Below are 22,988 nucleotides of genomic sequence, written 5' to 3' on the forward strand. Positions count from 1 at the left end.
ACGTGGGTTCGTGCCCCGGTCCGGGAAGATCCCACATGCCACGGAGCGGCTGGGCCCGTGAGCCATGGCCGCTGAGCCTGCACGTCCGGAGCCTGTGCTCTGCAACAGGAGAGGCCACAACAGTGAGAGGCCCGCGTACCGCAAAAAAAAAAAGAGGGGAAAAAAGAAAAAAAGGGGATGGGAGGAAACTGGATAAGCAGTGGACGACGGTGTAGCCTTTCTCACCTGGGTTTCTGGATTTGAACCACAGGACAGCGAAGATTATTTGAGTAACTCTTTTCTTAACTCCCTCAAGGATGGTACATCACTAGTACCAGGGTAGATGTGTCAGAAAGAAGTTAATCCAGTACATACAAGGCCTGTTGTAGAGCATTAGGATTTAATTTTCTAACCTGGCAGAGAAAGGCTGAGTCAAACGAAGCAAGATTGGCTGCTATCGATCCATTCAACTTAGAAATTGTTTGATTTGGAAAGAATCTGGGGGCGTCCAGTCAGTGAAATTTTACAGGGCCAGACTAAGCAGACTCAGAAAGACAAATAAGTAAATTCTTGACGAAGACACATTGACCGTCTGTAAAATCATAGTTATCAGCCTACAGTTAGAAAACAGATGGTGCGTTTTAAATCACTCCTGTAAGTGAGCTGACCTGTAAATCGTCATTAACGCACCAGGTCCTCACTTGCTCTCTGTGTAATCAGCCTTTTATCTCCTACCAGGGAAATCCATTAGCCACAGGCGCTGCAACTATTTGTGTCCCTTCTCAGCTATTAAAACATTATTGTATTATATAATTCACCCTTGATGATTGGTCTTTGCTTTCATGAGTCCCACATTCAGAGAAACATAAGAATAGATATTTATAGTTTATACTGTAGAGTAAAGAATGTTAAATCTCCTTTGCGAGGAAATCAGGAAGAAGCCACTTCAGACCTATATAGAAAGCAGGATGAGCTCCCTTCCGGCCCAGTTCTGGCCCCTCACCTACATTACCCAGAGCCCAGCCCCAGGCGAGGGAAAGAAGGAGGGGACTTGCTTACTATTGGATCTAACTTTCTTGTACCCACACACAGACATTATGGATGTTCATAAATACTATCCCCTTCCCGTCACAAAGACAAGGCATTCAGACGTAAGAAGGGAGAGTGTCCCTAGGCCTTGATCCCCTGAGCCCTTCTACAGTCCCGTCTTTCCCCAGAATCTATAGTCCAGTTTTTCATTCCATGCGAACTGAACTGATTGCTTACATAAAATCAATGACTCAAAAGTATACCAGGCTGACAGGCTCAGTGGAAAAATGACTGTCATTTTTATGAAAATTAAGAATATGGTTGTTAAAAAGCCACATTGATTTGGCTGTGTGTATCAAACTAGAGATGGGTTACAGCATGGAATGTGTATAGGTAGTTGAGGAAATGATCCCTTTTATTTATTATTTATATATCTAGAGGCATGGTATTTTTCCTTCTCTGAGCAACAAAGAACAAAATAGGTTTTAAATGATTTTTTTAAAAGATTAAAAAATATGTAAAACATTTCTTTTTGTTATCTGCTAATTTAAAACGTAAGATGAAAAGATTACCTTCCAATAACTGATGGAAACGACGTACAATTGTAAGTTCTGTTTATTCAAACAACACAAGAATCGTAGTGAAATGTGCCCAAATGAACTGTAAATCAGCTTATCGCCCGCAGAGGAAAGCTGTGTGAAGATGGGCTTCCAGGACACGGCTGGCTAGAGGCAGAGATACGCAGAGGCATCTAGAAACAAGCTTTGTCCGTTATTCCATGACCACAGGATTCGGTCTTGTCAATCCTGAGTTTGGTTCAGGAACCACAGAACCTGCTGTTGCTAACTGTCCCTTAAGGAGACAAAGTTTTAAGTTCCTCCAGAAGAGGGACCAACAGGCAAGGGTGGTGTAAGGAAGCAGTGTCCTTCTCACTTCAGCCAGATCATAACTGCTTGGGGAGCAGCTGCTGGTGTTGGAGCGGGACCAAGGTGCAGGGAGAAGCCTGGCTAGGACAGTGCTGCACCTGAGCTCATCCCTTCAGATAAGTCCGCCAAGTCCCAGAGCAGCAGTGGACTTGGCCTCTCTGGGTCAATGGTCCTTGAAGGGGGATGGGGGTGGGGGGAGTTTATCAATGTTGCTTCTAGAGCATTTGAAAGTGGCTTACCAGGTGCTCCCCTGCTTCCCCATTATTTCAACAAGGTCTGGGGGAGTCCCAGGAAGAGCATTTATAAAAGACTCCACAGATTATCTTGCATTACAAAATTCTCCATGCGTGAGAAGCATCCCTGTGTGATTTATACACACAGTCAGAAGATAAGCTGCTCTCAGGCTCGAGGAGATGAGATCCGTCTTACTTGCTTTAGGAACAAACGCTCCTGGGCACATGGTGGAGAGCCCGGCTCCGTGTGGAACAACTGAGGCAATCAATGGGATCATTTCTCTTCAAGTGCTTGATGTTTTATCATCATTTTATACATCGCACATGTATGTGACCATCAGTTATGCAACCATCATTGGGAACACACTACAAAAAATAATCAGAGTACTGTACCTGACACTAATGTCTGTATTTGCTGTTTTTGTTTTTATTGATAGGATCAAAAGTTGAAGGACTTTCTATCACAGGTAGCCAATTACTAGAGAAACTAATGATGACCGTAGCCTTGAAAGCTGCCACTGACGTCTCTCCCCAACCCTGACCTCGCTCTTCTGTGAACTCCTATGAAATTCAGTCTGAATCACACAGTTTAGTAGTTAATTTTTCCTCTAAAATTCTTCCATAGTCTATTCTTCTTTACCTACATGAGGTTTAAGTTTCTTCAAGGCAATATTTATGCCTTATTCTGTTTATCTTTCCTATGTTACCTAAAATATATGTCCAGGAAGTAGTACCTGAGTGCTGATAAAATGTCTTAAAATCACCTGTCTCCTAGGAGGCACGCTTTGTAAGCAAAACCTGGAAGGAACGCTGCCTGAAAGCGCCCCGTGTTCTTGACTAGTCTTTGAACCTAAGTTTTCTCATATAGGTGAGGATAATACCTACCTTTAAAGGTACTCATGCTACTCACATGGGAATATGCATAGAGTACCCATTATACCTACTCAATAAAAATTATTTTCCCCCTCTCCCCACCGTCCCCCTCCCCTTCTGGAAAAACAAGGTTTCTTTTAAAGTGTCCTGAGAATTCAAGCTGATTGGATTTAAGAACTGCTAAAATGGAAAGTAACGGAAGAGACAGTCAGACGAATGGAGCATAGAGTTAGCCTAGAAACAGGGCCTGGTGTGCATGCATGGGGGTGCACGTACATGTTTGCGTGTTGCACACATGTGTGTATATATGTCCAAGTATCACAATGCCTTCTAAATATCTACTTGATGAGGGGCCAGATTTCTAAGAAATCAAGTCATATAAAATCAATTAATATAACAGCAGAGCTGGTGGTGCTCCCACTTACTTAAGGGGCGCTTACGTTACTATTGACTGGGTAAGCATGAGGGTGAATGTTTATTAAATATCCTAAGCGACTGATGTGACCATCCCCACATATGGAGATGGGCTGATCTGTAACTCTGAGAACATGACTTTCAGCAGCGGTCCAAGTTTCCGCCCTTTGTGTTTCCAGGGGTCTTGATGTTGAGCTGACCTTTGTGGCTGCGGTGGAAGTGAGGCCTTGATTTGTCGTTCCAATGGCACAAGCTCAAAGCGCTACTGACTCTCCCCTGCCACGCAGGAACTCATTTAAATAAAAGTGGTGGTCTACAGAATTATGAGGCTTGAGGCCATGACAATACCAGATAATATCTGGTTTCCTTAGATCATAACTGTGTAGAATTAGACTGACCTGTTCCACAGTGTGAACATAGTTATCTTACCTTCTTTGTCTTAATTTTAGAGGGAGTAAGAGAGAAGTTTAGACGTTGCTTCCTTTCATTCCGCACAGTCGCCAAGATGTAGTTGGGAAGAATGTGTGAGGGAGCTGCTAAGGAGACTTGGGGGGACAGGGGTCTACAAAGGCAGGAGCTTCACGCTGCCCAATGGACTGTCCCTGACCTCACAGCCTGACTCAGCACCAGGGCCTCTGCATCTTCACTACCCACAACACTCCATTTCAAGTTTTCAAATCTCTCTCTTTCAGTCTTCTCTATTATTTGCTGCTGAATAAAAACTGTAATAATGGTCGGTAAACAGAGTGTTAGTGAGAAACCACATCAGAGGAAAGGAAAGATCTGCAAGTTTTAAGTGATGTTAGATATGAACGAGAATCAGAACCACGCACATGAAAAAAACTTGAAGTAAGTAGGAGATCCCTGGAGAAATATTAGAAGTTTCCATCTACCTCTCAAATTAAAAGTTTTCCTCAAATTAAAAGTTTTCTTTCAAAAGGGAGCTCTGCTACACTGTTGGTGGGAATGTAAATTGGTAAAGCCACTGTGGAGAATAGTATGGAGGTTCCTTAAAAAACTAAAAATAGAGCTACCATATCATCCAGCAATCCCACTCCCGGGCATATATCCAGAAAAGACAAAAACTCTCATTGGAAAAGATACATGCACCCCAGTGTTCATAGCAGCACTATTTATAATAGCCAAGACATGGGAGCAACCTAAATGTCCATCAACAGATGAGTGGATAGAGAAGATATGGCACATAAATACAAAGGAACATTGCTCAGCCATAAAAATGAAATAATGCCATTTGCAGCAACACGGATGGACCTAGAGATGATTATACTAAGTGAAGTAAGTCAGACAAAGACAAATACCGTAAGATATCACTTATATGTGGAATCTAAAATATGACACAAAGGAATTTATCTACGAAACAGAAACAGACTCACAGACAATAGAGAAGAGACTTGTGGTTGCCAAGGGGGAGGGGGAGGAGGGGGAGGGACGGATTGGGAGTTTGGGGTCAGCAGACGCAAACTGTTACATATAGAAGGGATAAACAAAACAAGGTCCTACACACACAGGGAACTACATTCAATATCCTGTGATAAGCCATAATGGAAAAGAATATGAAAAAGAGTGTGTGTGTGTGTGTGTGTGTGTGTGTGTGTGTGTGTATAACTGAATCACTTTGCTGTACAGCAGAAATTAACATAAATCAACTATACTTGAATATATATTTTTTAAAAAGCTTCTTTCAGTAAAAAATTATTGTAAAAAAAACCCACTTCTCCTATTAAATAAAATGTTTTCTTTTTTAGTAATCTCCTTTGAAATATTATGATACTTGTGATACAATTTCTACCTTGGATTTTAATTATCTGTGAATATATTCTATTTTCTCTGTTAAATCATAAATTCTTTGAGGGAAGGATCAATGTCAGACTGATCGTTGTAATATTCACAGTGCACAGTAGGCATCCAAACACTGAATAAAAGAATGGATGTTTTAATATTATTGAAAAAAATTGTAAGTTATTTGTCATAGCAAATATAAAGTAAAATTTTATGGCTCAGGCTGGAATGCTAACCTTCGAACCACTTATTTATCATCTGAATCATTCTAATAATTGTTCACCCATCTTTCTATTCCCCTCCTTCCAACATTTATTGAATATTTGGCACCAGAGATAAGTTAATGAATAAGATATTCATGGTTCCTGGTCCAGGCGGACAAAATCTAGTGGCTGCTTACCACTGGGAACACTGTTTCAGGACAATTCACATGGAATTTCAAGTAATGAACTTATAAGTATGGTTTTTAGCTAGACAAGGCCTTTATTTACCCTTACAGATTGGAACTCCATGGTCTGATACACATCCACTAACAAAATAAAGACAATAATTTCTGCCCCTGCCAATAGCAAAGGTATGTTATCAAGAAAATTGAGGTGATATATGTAAAAAGCACTTTGAGCCTTAGGAGTTAATTGTGCTATTTCAGGAAGTTTCACTGCACTCATTGCCAGCCATGGTAAATATTGGATTCATTTATATACAAGTTTATGAGATTACACATGATTATAGAATCTTAAAGTTTTAAGACTCAGCCCATCATTAAGGTCTGGACTAGCTGGACCATCGCTGCATTTCATCAGATAAGTGCTTTTGCAAAACCTTGACATCCTTCCTGGCATTATTTTCTATTTTCCTTTACAAAGTGTCAAATTTAAATAACTACCATTTGCTGGTTCCTTACAGTTTACAACAGGCTTTCCCATAAATGAACTCATTTCATCTTATAATTCTCACTTTACAGAGGTAAAAACCGAGGCTAAGAAGGGTAAAAGAAAATCCACTGTTCGCAACAAATACTGGCTGTAGACTGAACCAAAACGGGATGCTTTCTCCCCATACCATGCCACCCCTGCACAACAGACTGTGAGGGAAGTGAAGTCGGTCCCTTCAAAATGGCTTTACAATAAGGAATGTGGCCCTGAAGGTAGAGCAAGTGATGAGGACTTACGAGTCTTAAAAGTGGTCCTAGCCTGACTCTTTGAACAGAGGCACCTGTCCACCTGTCCAACTGTGATGTAGTGAAATAGTAAGAAATATATATTTGGTCTTTGTCCCCAATTCCTAGCACAGAGATTCTAAAACCCTCAGAACTTCCTGAGGGATGGGATGATAAGAGTGTCTTTTGTTACATTATTTGGGTTTTGTCCCCAGTACCTGGCACAGAAGGGTTCAGAGAGCTTCCGGGTTGGTGAATGCACCCATATGCAGGGTGGGTGGCACACCCCAAACTCCATGGGACAGAAACTCCTGCACTTGGGACCATTCTGGACCTTGCTCTATGTACCTCTTCACCTGGCTGTTTATTTGTTTCCTTTATAATTAACAGGTAATAATAAATAAAGTGTTTCACTGGGTTCTGTGAACAGTGGTGGCAAATTATTGGACCTGAGGAGGGGGCTGTGGGAGCCCCCTGATTTGTAGCCAAGTCGGACAGAAGTGTGGGTAACCTGGAAACCACTATTTCTGATTGGCACCTGAAGTGAGAGGCAATCTTGGGAGACTGAGCCCTCCACCTGTGGGGTCTGCATTAACTCTGGGAAGTTAGTGTCAAAATGAATTAAATTGTAGAATACCCAGTTGGTATTTGCAGAGAATTGGAGGATTCCTTGGCATCGAAAACCCACACCTTTGGTGTTAGAAGTACTGTGAGAACAGTTTTTCTTTACCAAGCATCCATTCAAAACTGCTTTCAAGTGGCTTCCATAGCCAGGCATTATTTTGAGCAGTGGGGTTTTAGCAGTGACCAAAGCATAAAGTCTCTGCTATCTTGTAATGCTTTGCTCTAGTTAGGGAAGATGGATAATAAACAAATTAACTAGTGATTAAGATGTCACGTGATAAGTGCTAAAGAGGAACAATTAAGAATGGTAGGTGGGGAGACAGTGATGGAATATATTATTCTTCTCCTCTAAAATGACATCTGACCAGAGACCTGATGAAAGTGAAGGAGGGAGCCATGTGGATATCCGGGGTGGGGAGAATCCAAGCTGAGCCAATGCCAAGTGTAAAGACTCAGGATGGTCCTCGGTGCTGCTGGACCATAGCACTCCCATCCCATTCACTCTGCCACATGACTGTTTCATGTCTTTGCCTTTCTCATCAAATCTCCAACACCTCCTTGCCTTTTCTTGTCCTCCACCCCTAACCTTGCTTGCCACTTCACTGAGAAAACAGAACCAGAGGAGAACTGAACAAGCTCCTATAATTACATCATCCAATTTACTTGCATCCCTGCCTATATCCCATGGCTTCCCTTCCGTGACTCTGGATGAACTATCTGTGCTTAGGAGGCCATACTCCCTTTACACACTAGAACTCATCCCTTTCTCCTACTCAAGGACATGGGTCCACAAATTCTCCCCTCTTTTTTCTGTATCAAATTTTCTTTCTCTAACTGGATTAATCTATTGATACAAATATGCTAATAATTTTCCCAACTTAAAAAGGAATCCTCTCTCGGTCCTTCATTAACTTTGCTGCTCTCCCATTTTCTGCACACTTTACAGCAAAATGAACTCTTCTTTCTTCATTTATTCTTGAACCAACTTCAATAAGTCTTTCACCTCCAAAACTCTGCTGAAATAGCGCTTGTTAAGGTCTCCAGTGGCCTCCATCTTGTTACAATCAATGGCCAATTGTTGGACTTCATTTTATCCGAATTATTACCAGCATTTGAAGTAGCTGACCATGATTCCCTTTTTGAAACACATTCTCTGCTAGGCTTCTAGGACATTAAAATCTCTTGGTGTTCTTCCTAAGCAAACTGGATATCCTTGGTCTTCTTTGCTGACCTCTTAATGTTAGAATGCCCCAAATTCAGTCCACTGATACCTCTCCTTCTTTATTCTCTTTTGGTGATCTCGTCCAGCCTAACTCAAAATCCATCTCTATGCTGAACTCTCCCAAATGTGTATCTCTAGAGATACATACACACAGAAAGTCCAGACCCTTTCTCCTGAATTCCAGACACATAGTCAACTGCTTACTTGACTTCTCTACTTAGATGTCTGAAAGGCATCTTAATCCAGACATGTCCAAGACTGAATTTGTTGGGAGTTCCATCAACTTGTTCGACCCTACAGCCTTCCCTATCTTAGTAAATGGCAATTCCTTACTTCAAGTTGCACAGGCGTGGAGTCATCCTTGATTCTTATCTTTCCCTCATAATTTTCATTCAATCTCTCAGCTCTTTCAAGAAAATAAAGAACTACCTCCCACCAGATTTATTCAACCACGCTGGCCCAAGCTAATGGCATCTCTTGCACTAGCTTTCTAACTGGTCTTCCTGTCTCCACCATGATCCCCTTAACAATCTACTCTCAACCCAGCATCCAGAGTCACCCTTTTACAGGGAATGTCAGAACATGCCATTCCCTTGATCAAAACTCTTTCAGTCGTTTCCTGTCTCTCTTGAATTACAATTCAAAATCCGTACAAAGGACTTTAAGGTCCTCTATCATTTGGCCTCTGCTATGTCTCTGACCTCATCTCCATCTACTCTCCCCTTGCTCACTCCATTCCAGCCACACTGGCCTCCTTGCTGTTCCTTAGGCACCAGGCACACTCACAGGACCTTTGCACTTGTTGTTCCTTCCACCTGGAACATTCTACCACCAGAAAGCTCACTTTCTGATGGTATCTCCTCTAGGCCTTTGCTCAAATATTGTTTCTCAGTCAGTCCAACCTCCCAACCCACTTCCCTTCCATACTTTTTCTTTAGCACCCATCTTACACAATATATTTTTACTTATTTGTTGGTTGCTTCTTTCCACTAGTATATAACCTCCATTAGAGCAAAGATGTATCTGTTTTGCTCACTGCTATATCCTTGGCACCCCGGAAAGTGACTGGTATATTGGAAGAACTCAATACGTATTACTGAATGAGTGATAAATAAGTTAAAATAACTTTTTGGAGGGCTTCCCTGGTGGTGCAGTGGTTGGGAGTCTGCCTGCTAATGCAGGGGACACGGGTTCGAGCCCTGGTCTGGGAGGATCCCACACGCCGCGGAGCGACTGGGCCCGTGCGCCACAACTACTGAGCCTGCGCGTCTGGAGCCTGTGCTCCGCAACAAGAGAGGCCGCGACAGTGAGAGGCCCACGCACCGCGATGAAGAGTGGCCCCCGCTTGCCACAACTAGAGAAAGCCCTCGCACAGAAACGAAGACCCAACACAGCAAAAAAATAAATAAAATAAATTTAAAAAGAAGGCTCAACATTAAAAAAATAATAATAATAACTTTTTTGGGGGAACTGTGCCATAAAAGAGTGCACAGAAATGGACTACAGGTAGGATAAGGTGAAATTTAATTTTTAAGATGTGTAATATTACAGAATGCTTACATGCTGACAGAAATGACCCAGCAGAGATAGAAAATTTAATGACACAGGAGAAAGAGGGAAATGTGTGTGGCTCCTATTGTTAAGTAGGCAATAAGGGATGGCACAACTGGAGGGACTGGCCTTAGATGGGAGCAAAGATAGTTTATCTACGGAAGGAGGAGAGAGGTGAAAAATATAGAAGCAAGTAGGCAGGATTTTGTAAATTTCTCTGATTGCTTCTGACTTCCTCATCATCTAGTTTCCTTTCTGCATCAGTTAAGATGAAACAAAGAGAAGAGGTACTGGAGATTTGAGAAGCAAGGAGAAGGTGTGAAATGATTCTCTAGAGATTGGGGATGTGCATCAGTTCCGGGAAGGGAGTAGGACTGCCAGGCTCATTTACAATTAGTTGTCATGAATTTCGAATGAGATCAGTCAGCATGAGAGTGGGTGCCCCCGTGTGTTCAGGTACAAATACAGAAAGGTGTAGAGCTGGATTTAAGCAGGCCTGGCACTTGCCAGACAAATAGGAAGCAGTAAGAGATGAGCAAGGTTGTTGACGGTGTATGTAATAAAGTAATTACAATGATGGACCATGAGATCTAGGCTAGGTCAGATGGAATCTGAGGGTAAGAGGGTGAGGGTAGGGTGAATTAGTTAGAAGCATTGAAGGTAAATAAATGAGTCCTCCTGGCAAGTTTGCAGAATTCTTAATCTGGGGAGTAAGTCACAAAGATAGCAGCTGCTAGTAGAAGACATTTGAAAATAGGATTATGGAAGGATGCTATCATTGGCAGTAACAAGTCAAAGGTCTGACTGCAGGGGTGACTGGCTGAGGTGAGGGGGAAGGCAATCTCACTGGTGAAGGGGGTCAAGAATTTAGAGGCCAGGGTACTGGGAAGGTCAACTATGTGAATACTGAAAACACCAAGAATCAATCCAAGTGTATTGTGAAAAAGAAGACAATGGAAAGGTGCTAACATTTTTCTGGACTCTTAGAGCGTGACCTGGTGTTCCACTGACAATTACAACAAAGAGCAGCAGCAGGTAATATAGGTGTGCTGGCATAACCTTTAAAGGTAATAGGAGGATTTTATGGAGAAGGCATGGGAAGTGATCTGGGATTGGTAAAGAGGAACAAGAAAGACACCTTCTCCCATTTCAAGGCTCAGTGATATGAAAGATGCCAACAACAAAAACATGAATAAGAAGACAGGTTTCAGCTGGAGCAAGATGGTAAAGGGAACATTCTGAGAAGATGTTAAGAAAACAGGGAACTGAAACTCCATCAGCAAAAATGGCTTTTACTAGCTACTGTGCCTGACTATCCAGAAATTTACACTTTCAAGATATGATTTAAAAAAAAAGACAATTCAATTTTCAGGGGTTGTATTAGCTTTTTTGACTTCTGTAATGAAATATCATAAACTGAGTGGCTTAAAACAACAGAAACGTATTGTTTCACGGTTGTGGAAACTGTAAGTCTGAAATCAAGCAAGGCCATGCTCCCTCTGAAATCTCTAGAGGAGAATCCTTCCTTGTCTCTTCTAGCTTCTGACGTTTGCCGGCAACCGCTGGTGTCCCTTGGCCTGTAGACCCGTCTCTCTAATCTCTTCCTCCGTCGTGATGTGGCATTCTCCCTATGGTTCTCTGACTCCTATTCTTTACGGACAGCAGTCATATTGGATTAAGGACCCACCCTGTACCACTATGACTTCATCTTAACTAATTACATCTGCAACACCCCTATTTTCCAATAAGGTCACATTCGGATGTACTAGGGATTAGAACTTCAATCTATCTTTTGGAGAATCACAATTTAAGCCACAACAGGGGTGTTGATGAGAAACACTACATCTTTAATGATATGTGTTCATATTTTAAGTCGCTCAGGCTTTTCTCTCCTGCTAAATGAAGCCTGGTCACCCAAGTGTTTAAGCAATTCCCATTATTCGTAAAATGCACAGGCAAAAAGTATTATATACTGTGCATGCGATTTCAAGTCACGTAACACAGAAGTAACAATTGATGTCATGTGACAGTGCCATTGAACCTAGTGGGACAGCCCAGTTGGCTCAAAAGGGAAGCATTAAACTTTTAAGTTGAGGGTCTTGGGGTTTCTTTCACTATTCCTGTAGCTCGATGATTTAAAAAGGTTGACCCAACTAAAGCTCACAAGTCTAGGGTCTAAGAGGGGAGGCAAGCTTGCATGATGCCATTAATATTAACCAGCTGGGAATGTCTTGTTACGGCATGGAGATGGGAAGAGAGGGAGAAAAGTAAGCATCTGGTTCTTTTAGTCACAGCTGAAACAGTGTCTCAGGGATTCCAGACTCTGAGATACTCAAAAGTGCTACCTATGGGCTTCCCTGGTGGCGCAGTGGTTGAGAGTCCGCCTGCTGATGCAGGGGACACGGGTTCGTGACCCGGTCCAGGAAGATCCCACGTCGCGGAGCGGCTGGGCCCATGAGCCATGGCCACTGAGCCTGCGCGTCCGGAGCCTGTGCCCCGTGGCAGGAGAGGCCACAGCAGTGAGAGGTCCACGTACCGCAAAAAAAAAAAAAAAAAAAAAAAAAGTGCTACCTAGGTCTTAGCCCCCTAGTTGTGGCTGTGACTTCTCTCGTGATCTTCTTCAAAGAGTCCCCTGAGTAGGAGATGCTACCCTTCTGCAATGGAGAAAATCTAGGCTACGTAGCCATTTATTGGACACTTTCTATATGGCCAGCTCTATGCTACTTCTCTGACTCACTGCCAGGGGGGACCCCAGGCTGGCCTGCATCCTGTGCCCACTGAGTGCTGCTCCTGGGAAATTACGATCCCAAGGCTTGGAAGAAACACTGAGGGACGATCCCAGGTCCTCACATCTAGTGAGCAGGTGAGCAGGTAGGTACATACCAACCAAGTCTTTTTTTCCCAAAGAGACATTCACTTCAGTTTCAATTTGACTCACTGCAAATTCTGACTTGCTGAGTCTAAATTAATGAGGTTTGTGATACTGTGGGAAGTGATCTGATTTGACTCTCCTTACCTTGTCAGGATGGAGCTAGCATTTCAGAAGGGATGGTAAGGCTGAGGGTTATTACTGGAAGGAAATGTCTTTCATGAAAGATGCAAAATCCAACTGTTTAGTAGGGCATCTCTCCCTCTCCACTTCCTACACAGCTTGTAAGAAATGAAGTCCCACATTCTATTACTCTAATTGAATTTCAACTTGGGTAATTACCCTATAATTAAATAAATTTGCCCCATAGTTTTAATTCACTGACAAATAGTGCTAGTCAAACAGCTACATTTCACTCCCAGAAATGCATCCCTACTCTATTTCAGTGATGAGTGGAGTGATTTATACTTGGGAGATGTGTGTATGAAAAATGCACAGTTCATAAAATATTTTAGGTATCATTCATGGTTACATATGCTTTTCTCAGCATGAGATAACATTAATTTCTATTATAATCTCTCATCTAATTTCTCATATGCTTAGTGCCAAAAGAAATAAGACAGCTAATTAGCATTTCTTATTTTCAGAACAATTTTTGCTTGGTTTGCCAGTAGCTTGTACTTTTCCTTTCTAAAGCACATTTCATTATCCCTGGGAGACAGACTGGGGTAGGTGTTATTGTTTCCCATTTTACAGATGAAAACACCGAGGCAGTATTCCCCAAAGTGAGGAAGCCAGTTCCTATCAGTACCAGCACAGGAAACTAAGCTTTGTCTGGTCCCCTGGACCAAGACTCTTTCAATCAAACCCTTGCTCACTAGCAATCACTTCAGTCTCACTAGTGAGAAAATAAAGTGCAGCACATTTTTGACCTACGTCACAGGTCATTAATTTGTAATAATTAATGATTTAGCCAGGAGTCAGAGGCCCAAGAACTGGGTCCTGTTGCTCTCCTTGGGCCATGAGACTACAGAGATTCTTTGTGTCTCCATGTTATGACTTGGTACAGCTCAACTGGAAGAACAGTTCAAAATATGATGCAAGATTCAAATTTCAATTTATTTCTAAAGACCTTTCTTAAAGGGTTGTAGATGGCTTTTAATAAAGAATATTAAAAACAACATCAAAATACTCACAAAAAGCAGCAGTAGCAGGGGTGTTACAACGATGCCCTGAAAGAAATGAAAGAGATGATGATCATTTATCAGCCTGGAAAACAGGACACTTTCTTTGCCATTTTGAACTCTGATGCATGGACATGCTTACCCTTCTCATTTCTGTTTAATAAAATCTAGGAGATAAAGAAGAGGGAGCCCCACTCTTGGCTCTCCCGACCATAAGGCCTTAGCATCTCTAGTATAATTATTCATATCTGGCATCATTTAAAGTACAACCACCAATCTTCCTTAAACTCGTCTTGCCTTTTTTAAGCTTAAGTTTCCTTCCACGTTGCATATGCATCACTTGGGTGGAAGCTGGCAAGATTTCTCACTCCAAGGCTTTCAACTCTAACTTGGATAAAGTGCCCCTTTTCAAGAGAAGACAGGTGGTTTAGTCCCAGTTGGGGTCCTCTCCTGAGCAAAGACCACGTCAGTTGTGATGAATGGGATGTCATGATTTTGTAATGTGAACTGATCTCCCCTAGGAAATGAGTTGGGATCTCAAAACTCATTTCACTTGATTGGACTCCATGTCTCCATGGTGGAAGGCAAGTCTTTCATCTAATTCAGCCACCCAGGACCACCTCAGTCCCTCTGCCTCCAGAGGCAGGAAGGAGCAAAAGATTTGTTTTCTTCGATGACAGGGAACAGTTTGAGGCTGTTGTTGATGAGGCAGGATACAAGCTTTTAGGATTCTTGAAGGTAAATCTTTAAAACTAGGTGTTTGAGTTGGGAGTTAACATGACAGGTCTCGGTTTTACAGCAGCAGCTGATGATTTGCCCCCTTAGTTGTTCCTTTATCTCTCAACACTTTATTATGATTTATACAAGAAAAAGCAGTTCATATTTTTATTAATGAATTCTACTTGGAACTTTAAAATTCCAAAGAGTCTGTGTGTGTGTGTGTGTGTGTGTGTGTGTGTGTGTATGTGTGTGTATGTGTGTGTGTGTGTGAGAGAGAGAGAGAGACAGAGAGAGAGAGAGAGAGAGACAGAGACAGAGACAGAGACAGAGATAGACAGACAGAGAGAGACTATACTGTGCCCAGGATCGAGGTCTGGGACCACTTCATTACTTTTGGGAAAAGGTCCTTTTGGTATTAATATATGGAAGCCCTTTTATCATTACAGTAACTAAATTCTTTTGGATGTGGCCCAAAGGGAATGGCTTGCCTTATATGAATATTGCTACCATAACTTTTTTAGGCATATACACATGTGAATATCCACACACAGACTTGTTTTATTGTTAAATAATAGAATAAATGCTTCTTTATTGTGCAAACTTTCACAGCTAGCTGGCAATAAGGAATACCACCTTTTTATTCAAGTGTTATATTTTAAAATCTACTTATTAAAACATGTATTGTGGTTTATCAGCTCCACTGGTGCCTCTGAAGCAAGGTCTCATCAGCACCATTTAGAAGAGCTCAATGTGCAAAATAATTTTTAAGAGTTACTGTCCTTCAATAACATGGAATCTATTCAGACTCTGGGAGGAATTCCGAACTTTGTGAGGTCACGTCGAAATGGAAATATCTGGCTGTTTCAGTCTAGGTGGGAGCCATCTGATTTCAAGTCAATTTGTTTAAATGTCTATTGAATATCCACTTACATGCCAGGCATGGTTCCAAATAATTAGAAGAATTAATGAAAAGTGATCCGGTAGAAAGGGTGTTAGGATATTGCAGGAAGAAGGAAGGGCATTTGCAAAGCTATGAAGTTGAGCAGGGAGGGAAAAAAAGTATCAAGTGGAGGATTCAGATACCAGATCATCAAAGGTCTTGGAGGCCAGGAGAGGGAGCTTGGAGCTGATCCTTCCAACAATGTCAAATTATTGTGTGGGCCAAAAGTTCATTTGGTTGTTTTTGTAAGATGGGTCTAGTGGCACTTAGTTGTCTTTAACTTCATTAGAAACAATTTTGTTAGATTGTATTGTGACAGCTGTCATATCAGCGTGCATTTAAAAAAAGACTTATCTAAATTGGTGAATTTTTGTGTAGCCATTTTAATATTGAAGACGGAAGAAAAAAGCAACATTTTCTTCATATTACGCTTTATTATTTCAAGAAAGGTAAAAACACAACTGAAACACAAAGAAAGATTTGTGCAGTGTATGGAGAAAGTGCTGTGACTGACTGAACGTGTCAAAAGTGGTTTGCGAAGTTTCGTGCTGAAGACTTCATGCTGGACGATCCTCCACAGTTGGGTAGACCACTTGAAGTTGATAGCGATCAAATCAAAACAATAACTGAGAACAATCAATGTTATACCACGTGGGAGATAGCCGACATACTCAAAATATCCAAATCAAGCGTTGAAAATCATTTGCACCAGCTTGGTTATGTTCATTGCTTTGATGTCTGGGTTCCACGTAAGTAAAGCAAAAAAAACCTTCTTGACCATATTTCCGCATGCAATTCTCTACTGAAACATAATGAAAACGTTCTATTTTTAAAACAAATTGTGACAGGCCATGAAAAGTGGATACTGTACAATAATGTGGAACGGAAGAGATCATGGGGCAAGCGAAAGGAACAACCACCAACCACACCAAAGGCTGGTATTCATCCAAAGAAGGTGATTTGTGTATATGGTGGGACTGGAAGGTAGTCCTCTATTATGAACTCCTTTCAGAAAACCAAACAATTAATTCCACCAAGTACTGCTCCCAGTTAGACCAACTGAAAGCAACACTCCACAAAAGGCATCCAGAATTAGTCAACAGAAAACGCATAATCCTCCATCAGGATAACGCAAGACCGCATGTTTCTTTGATGACCAGGCAAAAACTACTACAGCTTGGCTGGGAAGTTCTGATTCATCCGCCGTGTTCACCAGACATTGCACCTTCGGATTTCCATTGATTTCGGTCTTTACAAAATTCTCTTAATGGAAGAAATTTCAATTCCCTGGGAGACTGTAAAAGGCACCTGGAACAGTTCTTTGCTCAAAAAGATAAAAAGTTTGGGGCAGACGGAATTATGAAGTTGCCTGAAAAATGGCAGAAGGTAGTGGAACAAAAGGGTGAATATGTTGTTCAATAAAGTTCTTGGTGAAAATGAAAAACGTGTCTTTTATTTTTACTTAAAAAACTGAAGGCACTTTTTGGCCAACCCAATGTTAAAGGGGGGGTATAATGAGTTAGTAAAATAATTTAGTAAATGGAAAATGAATTTGACTTTGCTTCTAACCTAGCCACTTTTACCCTTGTTATCTATCAGTTCATCTAAATTCAGATAAAAGAAAACAGAAACTTATATTAATGTTAATTATGGAATTTCAATAGCACTAATAACACTTCTGAGAAACAGTATGATATCTGTGATAGGATAAGAATTTTCCCCCAGGAAGAAGGTTGAGCATTGTCACCACTCTGGGAACATCTGTCTTGTATTAGAGGGGTCGAACCCACACTGGTATCATATAACACGTGGGCACCCATATTCTTCCTGGTGCCCGTTTCATTTTCCTTTGCAATAGTGGAATAGTAACAGTATTAGTAATAATACCAGTACTACTAATGGTATTTTGCTTCAGTACTTTTATGTACATTTAAAAATTTGACCTTCCTCTACTGAAATAGTTGGTTTCCATAATATCCCCACTTTATGGATGATGAAACAGGTTCAGAAAAGCCAAGCAACCAGCCCAAAATCACACAGGAAATAAATGTCAAAGCTTGGACTAGAGCCTGCTTTGTCCAGCTCCAAATCCTGAACTGACTCCAGTGCAGCACTGGTCTCTGGGTAGCAGATTAACAACCAGTACAGTTTCCTACAGAGTTCTGCTAAGGACATATATGTCATGATTAGTTGCTATATGACCTTGGCTTCCAGCTGATCACCAATTCTCAGAGATGCTCTCGTTCTGGAAGGGAGAGCACTATTATCTCCAGATTTTCCTGCTTGAATATTTCAAGTGTATGGTCACCAACACACAACAGTTCTTACAAGGACTTACGACATTTGTTGCTAAGACATTAAGTTTCCTAGTGAATAGGATGTATCTTCTAATTCTAGATTCACAATTCCTCATTATTTTCTCAAGAATGGCTGTTCAAGTTCATTAACTAAGAATGAATTGTTGCACAAAGCTGAAAGTTGCTTTTCAATTGTAGTAGGAAATGAGTCAGCCATGGTGCCGTTAATCCTGACAAGAGCACCATAATTAAGTTTTGGTGAAGTTGTTCCAATTATTATAAAATAATAATAGCTAATATTTATGGAGTACTTGTATTAGATGACGCGCTAAGGACTTTCTGTGTGTTATCGTACGTAATCCTTACAACACTATACAGTGGGTACTGATATTATCCCCATCTATTAGGGAAGGAAACTGAATCTCAGAGACACTGAGTGACAGGAAAAGGCAATGTGAGGAATTCAATCTCTATCTCCCTGACTCCAGAGCCTGTGATCCTGAATTGTGTAAACAAAATCTTTGCAATCTAACACTATTTCCCCAGGTTTATATTTTAAGAGTAAACCTAAGAAGAGCTTCAAACTCAGTATGTCTTTTTGATGACATGAAACAAATTGAGATATAAGCCTTTGTGTGACATGGCTGATACAGTTTTTTAAAGTCGCATTTTTGCAAATATCCATGGCAAATATCAATGGTAAAAAGGGTAAACTAAAAAGCTAAACTGTAACTGCAATAGTCACTGGAAGCTGGAAAATCAAATAAACACGCTATTTGCTCTTGAATATATCTGATTCCTTCTCCTTTCTCTTTCCCAAGTAAATTCTATACAGATGGTTAAAAACAAACAAGTGGTAGATGGGCACTTCTAGCAAAAGATGTTACCCAACTCCTTGCAGATTCAAGGTCAAGCATAGTTTTAGCATCCTTGCAATTGAGACGATGTGTTAAGCTTTCTTTTTGCAACACCTGAAGAAGTTAAGTCACAAAGCGTCTGACTTTGATTATCTCTTAAAAACCTTTAGAAAATCCATTTACACCTGTGATGTGAACGACCAGGTGAATATATTTCAATGACTTTAGTGGAAATGAAAAAAAAGTGTCACACCTGAGACACTGAGATTTAGTCACATTAAAATACAAACCAGCAACACCCTCCCCAAATAACAACAAAATCAACAACAAAACTGTGAATGCGCTTCTCTCGGGAGTAGAACTTGTAAAAAAGGTAAAACTGAAGTAAATTATCAATTTTTAAAAGGAGAAAAAATTATCAAAAGGCTTCGCTGCAATAACTATTGTGATCACACAGCTACTAAAACTAACATAAGGCTTCTGTCTCCAGGATATTAAATGTTGAGCCTTGGAAATGGTGCTTCTTATTTTTTAATTAAACAGCAATAACTCAATTTTCACAAAATAACAGAATCTCAGTTTTGTAAAGGATCTTAGTTGAGGCTGGTCCAGTCCTCATCTGAAACGTGACCCTCCTCTGTCTCCCTCGCTTGCTCCTGATGTGAGGCTGTGATGGCCACGCCTTTGCCAGAGAACTTGCAGACAGACACCTGTTCCTGCTCTCAAGGCACACGCTGCCCGGCTGACGTTCTTTCACGGTGAGAAGCTCTTTCTCAATCTGAGCCCAAACCACTTCCACTGATGCCCTGTCTTCCCCTTGCAGCAACTTAAGGCACATCTCACCCCTCCTTTCTTGTGATGGCCTTTTAGCTGCTGCTTTTGGATGGTGTACATAAAATCTCTGCACTCTTAAACTATTTCCTCAGGCCTGTAGTTTAAGAGTAATGCTGCAGTGAGCATTTGGGTCCCCATACTAAGTCTTGTCCAGGCTAAAAGTCCTCAGGCCCTCCCACTGTTCCTCCTGGTGGGGAAGGGCGGTTCTGAGCCTTCTTTTATTTATTTAATTTTATTATTATTTTTTTTTGTGGTACACGGGCCTCTCACTGTTGTGGCCTCTCCCGTTGCGGAGCACAGGCTCCGGACGCGCAGGCTCAGTGGCCATGGCTCACGGGCCCAGCCGCTCTGCGGCATGTGGGATCCTCCCGGACCAGGGCACGAACCCGCGTCCCCTGCATCGGCAGGCGGACTCTCAACAACTGCGCCACTAGGGAAGCCCCGAGCCTTCTTTTAGACATCATCTTATCCAGATGAATTTAAGAGTCCACAGCACTTACTTAATAAAAATTGACCAAAACTTGGAAATAAGGCCAAATGAGGACCGCATGTCCTTTCAAAGTCACCCTGGAAATTTGTCTAACGGGCCAATCCAAGGATTACTTACTTAATTTCCTAGAGGGATATACCTTTGTTTGACTTCTACTTACTAGTGATTAGGGCCCAGACTATCAAATTACATGTTCACTTACAAAGCTCTGTCCAGTAGAGATGGAAATAATTTCTATCTAGCAGAAGAACAATCACAAAGGTTATGGTTTTATTACCCTGCAGAAATTAGCTGGTTTCGTCTCTAACTCAGCAAACTTATTTCGGTATGTTTTTCTGATGGACCAAATAACCCCTATTTCTATCATTCCTTGAAACCATCTTTACCACCCTGCCGGCTCCCTCATTATTCAGTTAAATAAATATTTGACAGGCGTCCATTCTATATTTATAAAAAAGTCATATTTTCAACTTTTGAAGATTATGCTTTGACAACTCCTTTACTCTGAACCTTGCATTTATGTTAATGCAAAGATCACTTTTATTTTTATTTTTTTAAGATTAACACTAACTTAAACTCGCAGGTTGTCTTAATATTTTGTTCTGTGGTCAGTATGTAGTGATATCTTAAAAAGTAGTAGTAAAGTTTAATCTTCAAGAATGAAATTGTATCAAACCAATATGTAATGAGTGACATCGGCCAACACATCCTAAGCAATAAATTTAAAAGGGGTGGTATGGAGAATTTTGGAGACACCTAAATTAAACCAAATGGTCAGGTTATATGGCCTCAGGGAATATGACCTTATAAATATGGCTCTCAAAATATGTAGTTGAGGAAATTTTATAGAGGAAAGAAAAATGCATTAGGAATCTAGGGAAGGGCAGTTGGAAAGAAAGTGGTGGTTGACTGGTAGGTGAGGGCCTCTTCCCTCCCCTCTGCCTATATTTTCCTCTTTAAAACTGGGCCTTTACAGAGTCAGTACCTTAAAATGCCCAGCTAAGCATTTCTCAGTATGTTCATAGCTCTTTCGGGACGGGTATATCTTAGCCGCTGATATGAGCATTCTGGCTTGTTCACCAGGCATAGTGCACTGTAGTAAAGTCAGATGCATAGACTATTTGAGCTTGATAACACCAGCCACTGAAAACATCCACTTAATTCTCTCTAGTTGGAGTCCATGCTTGCCAAGAAAACACTGAATAATAATTTTGTTTTCCACATAGTATTTCTGATAGGAAGAGAAGACCCTGACTAGTTGACACCAGTCTCCTAGAGCACAACCACATTGGGGGGTGCTCATGATAGTTGAGTTTCTGGACCCGCAAAGCTAAGGGTCTATTCCTGGATTCTGGTGACCCCATAAAGCAATGTCACCCTGTGAGGCCTGGCAGCAATAGCAGTTGGCTTGTCTCAATGGCATACATTTCATTAAACAGACACTTATTGAGTGTCAACTGTGTACAGACATGATGGGTGCTGAGGGAGAAAAGATTCCAAGTCACCTAAACACATAAAACTTTATAGTCATTTTAAAGTGGACTCTTACCTAAAACTCCAGAAAATAGTTTCTGTGAAGTCCTTGGGGTTGTCTTTAAAGACTGTCTTGGAAAATCTTTGTTCTTTCTTTTCTGTTTTTCTTTTCCTACAACCACTGTTAAGCACTGCTTACCCTCACTAATATACTTAGAGTGATTTTTGATTTTTCAAGCCAAGTCTCTGATATGCACATATTTGATCTTTCATTGATGGTCCACGCCCATAAGGAGTTCCCATTATAGAAAGCAGTTCTACCTTGTCCTTCTGTAACTTCAATGCTTCTATTAAGAAATGCCTCTACCATCTTATTCTCAAAAGATTGGGACTGGGCTTCCCTGGTGGCGCAGTGGTTGAGAGTCCGCCTGCCGATGCAGGGGACACGGGCTTATGTCCCAGTCTGGGAAGATCCCACATGCCGCGGAGCAGCTGGGCCCGCGAGCCATGGCCGCTGAGCCTGCGCGTCCGGAGCCCGTGCTGCGCAACGGGAGAGGCCACAACAGTAAGAGGCCCGCGTACCGCAAAAAAAAAAAAAAAAAAAAAGGATTGACACTTTTTTTCCAAACCAAAATTAAGATATATATATATATATATATATATATATATATATATATATATATATATATCTCAATCACCACTCTGGCTATAGTTCAGAGAAGAAATTAAAGTGGTGAAAAATTAAAGGGAGGGAGACTAACTAGGAGGTTGTTCAGTAATCCAGGCAGGAGTTGATTTGGGCTAAGGAGATAGAACCTTAGAGATCAAATTAGAGAGACAACACATTCAAGAAATATATGAAATGTACACTGGTAGATTAACTAAATATTGGGGGAGTGGTGATAAAAAGAAAGGAAGGATAGTGTCTTAATCTTCTGAGTTAAGGGATTTTTAACCAAGTAGGTAGATTATAGATCAAATTACTGAGCCAGGAAAGCACTGGGATGTATAGGTTAATTTTTTCTTGGGGAAGATGATGAGTTTGAGGTGTCTACAAGGCATCCAGTTAGAGATGCTGTAAGGAGTTGGATATATGGGACTTAGGCGCAGAGTACTCCGGACAGTGGCTACAGAGAGTGAGTCCTCAGCATTTGGTTGGTGGTTTACTGTTACAGAGAAGATAAGCAGTTTAGGAATATAGAACATATATTAGAATTCCAAGGATGCCTAGAAGAATACAGTTTCAATGGGATGACTAGAATGAAAGTTAAACTGGAGTAGATTGAGGACTGAGAAGGAAGAGGAGAAAGAAAAACAGAGTTTGGACAATTCTTTCAAGAAATCTGACTGTAGAGAAGAGGAAAGAAATAGAGCTGAAACTCAAAGGGGAATAAAGATGAGGGAAAGGAAGCTTGCTGTTTGCTTTGTTTTTGAAAGGAGAAACTTAAGAATTTTCAAAATTCATAAAAAGGGGGGTGGGGGATGGAGATTTAGTAAAGAAAAGGGGTTATACT

The 22,988-nt window shown here is 41.1% G+C and overlaps 1 protein-coding gene across 3 annotated transcripts in view; it reads right to left on the reverse strand.

Annotated features, from left to right (window-relative positions):
• Positions 1–22,988, reverse strand: part of SLC10A7 (solute carrier family 10 member 7) — a 269,103-nt gene that overhangs the window by 82,047 nt on the left and 164,068 nt on the right. For all 3 annotated transcript variants that reach the window (XM_060147130.1, XM_060147129.1, XM_060147128.1), the window contains exon 6: positions 13,876–13,911. In XM_060147130.1, coding sequence (XP_060003113.1) covers positions 13,876–13,911 — 36 coding nt within the window. The remainder of the gene's footprint in view (positions 1–13,875; positions 13,912–22,988) is intronic.

The sequence above is a fragment of the Lagenorhynchus albirostris genome, chromosome 4, assembly GCF_949774975.1.
Source record: "Lagenorhynchus albirostris chromosome 4, mLagAlb1.1, whole genome shotgun sequence".
Classification (NCBI taxonomy): domain Eukaryota; kingdom Metazoa; phylum Chordata; class Mammalia; order Artiodactyla; family Delphinidae; genus Lagenorhynchus; species Lagenorhynchus albirostris.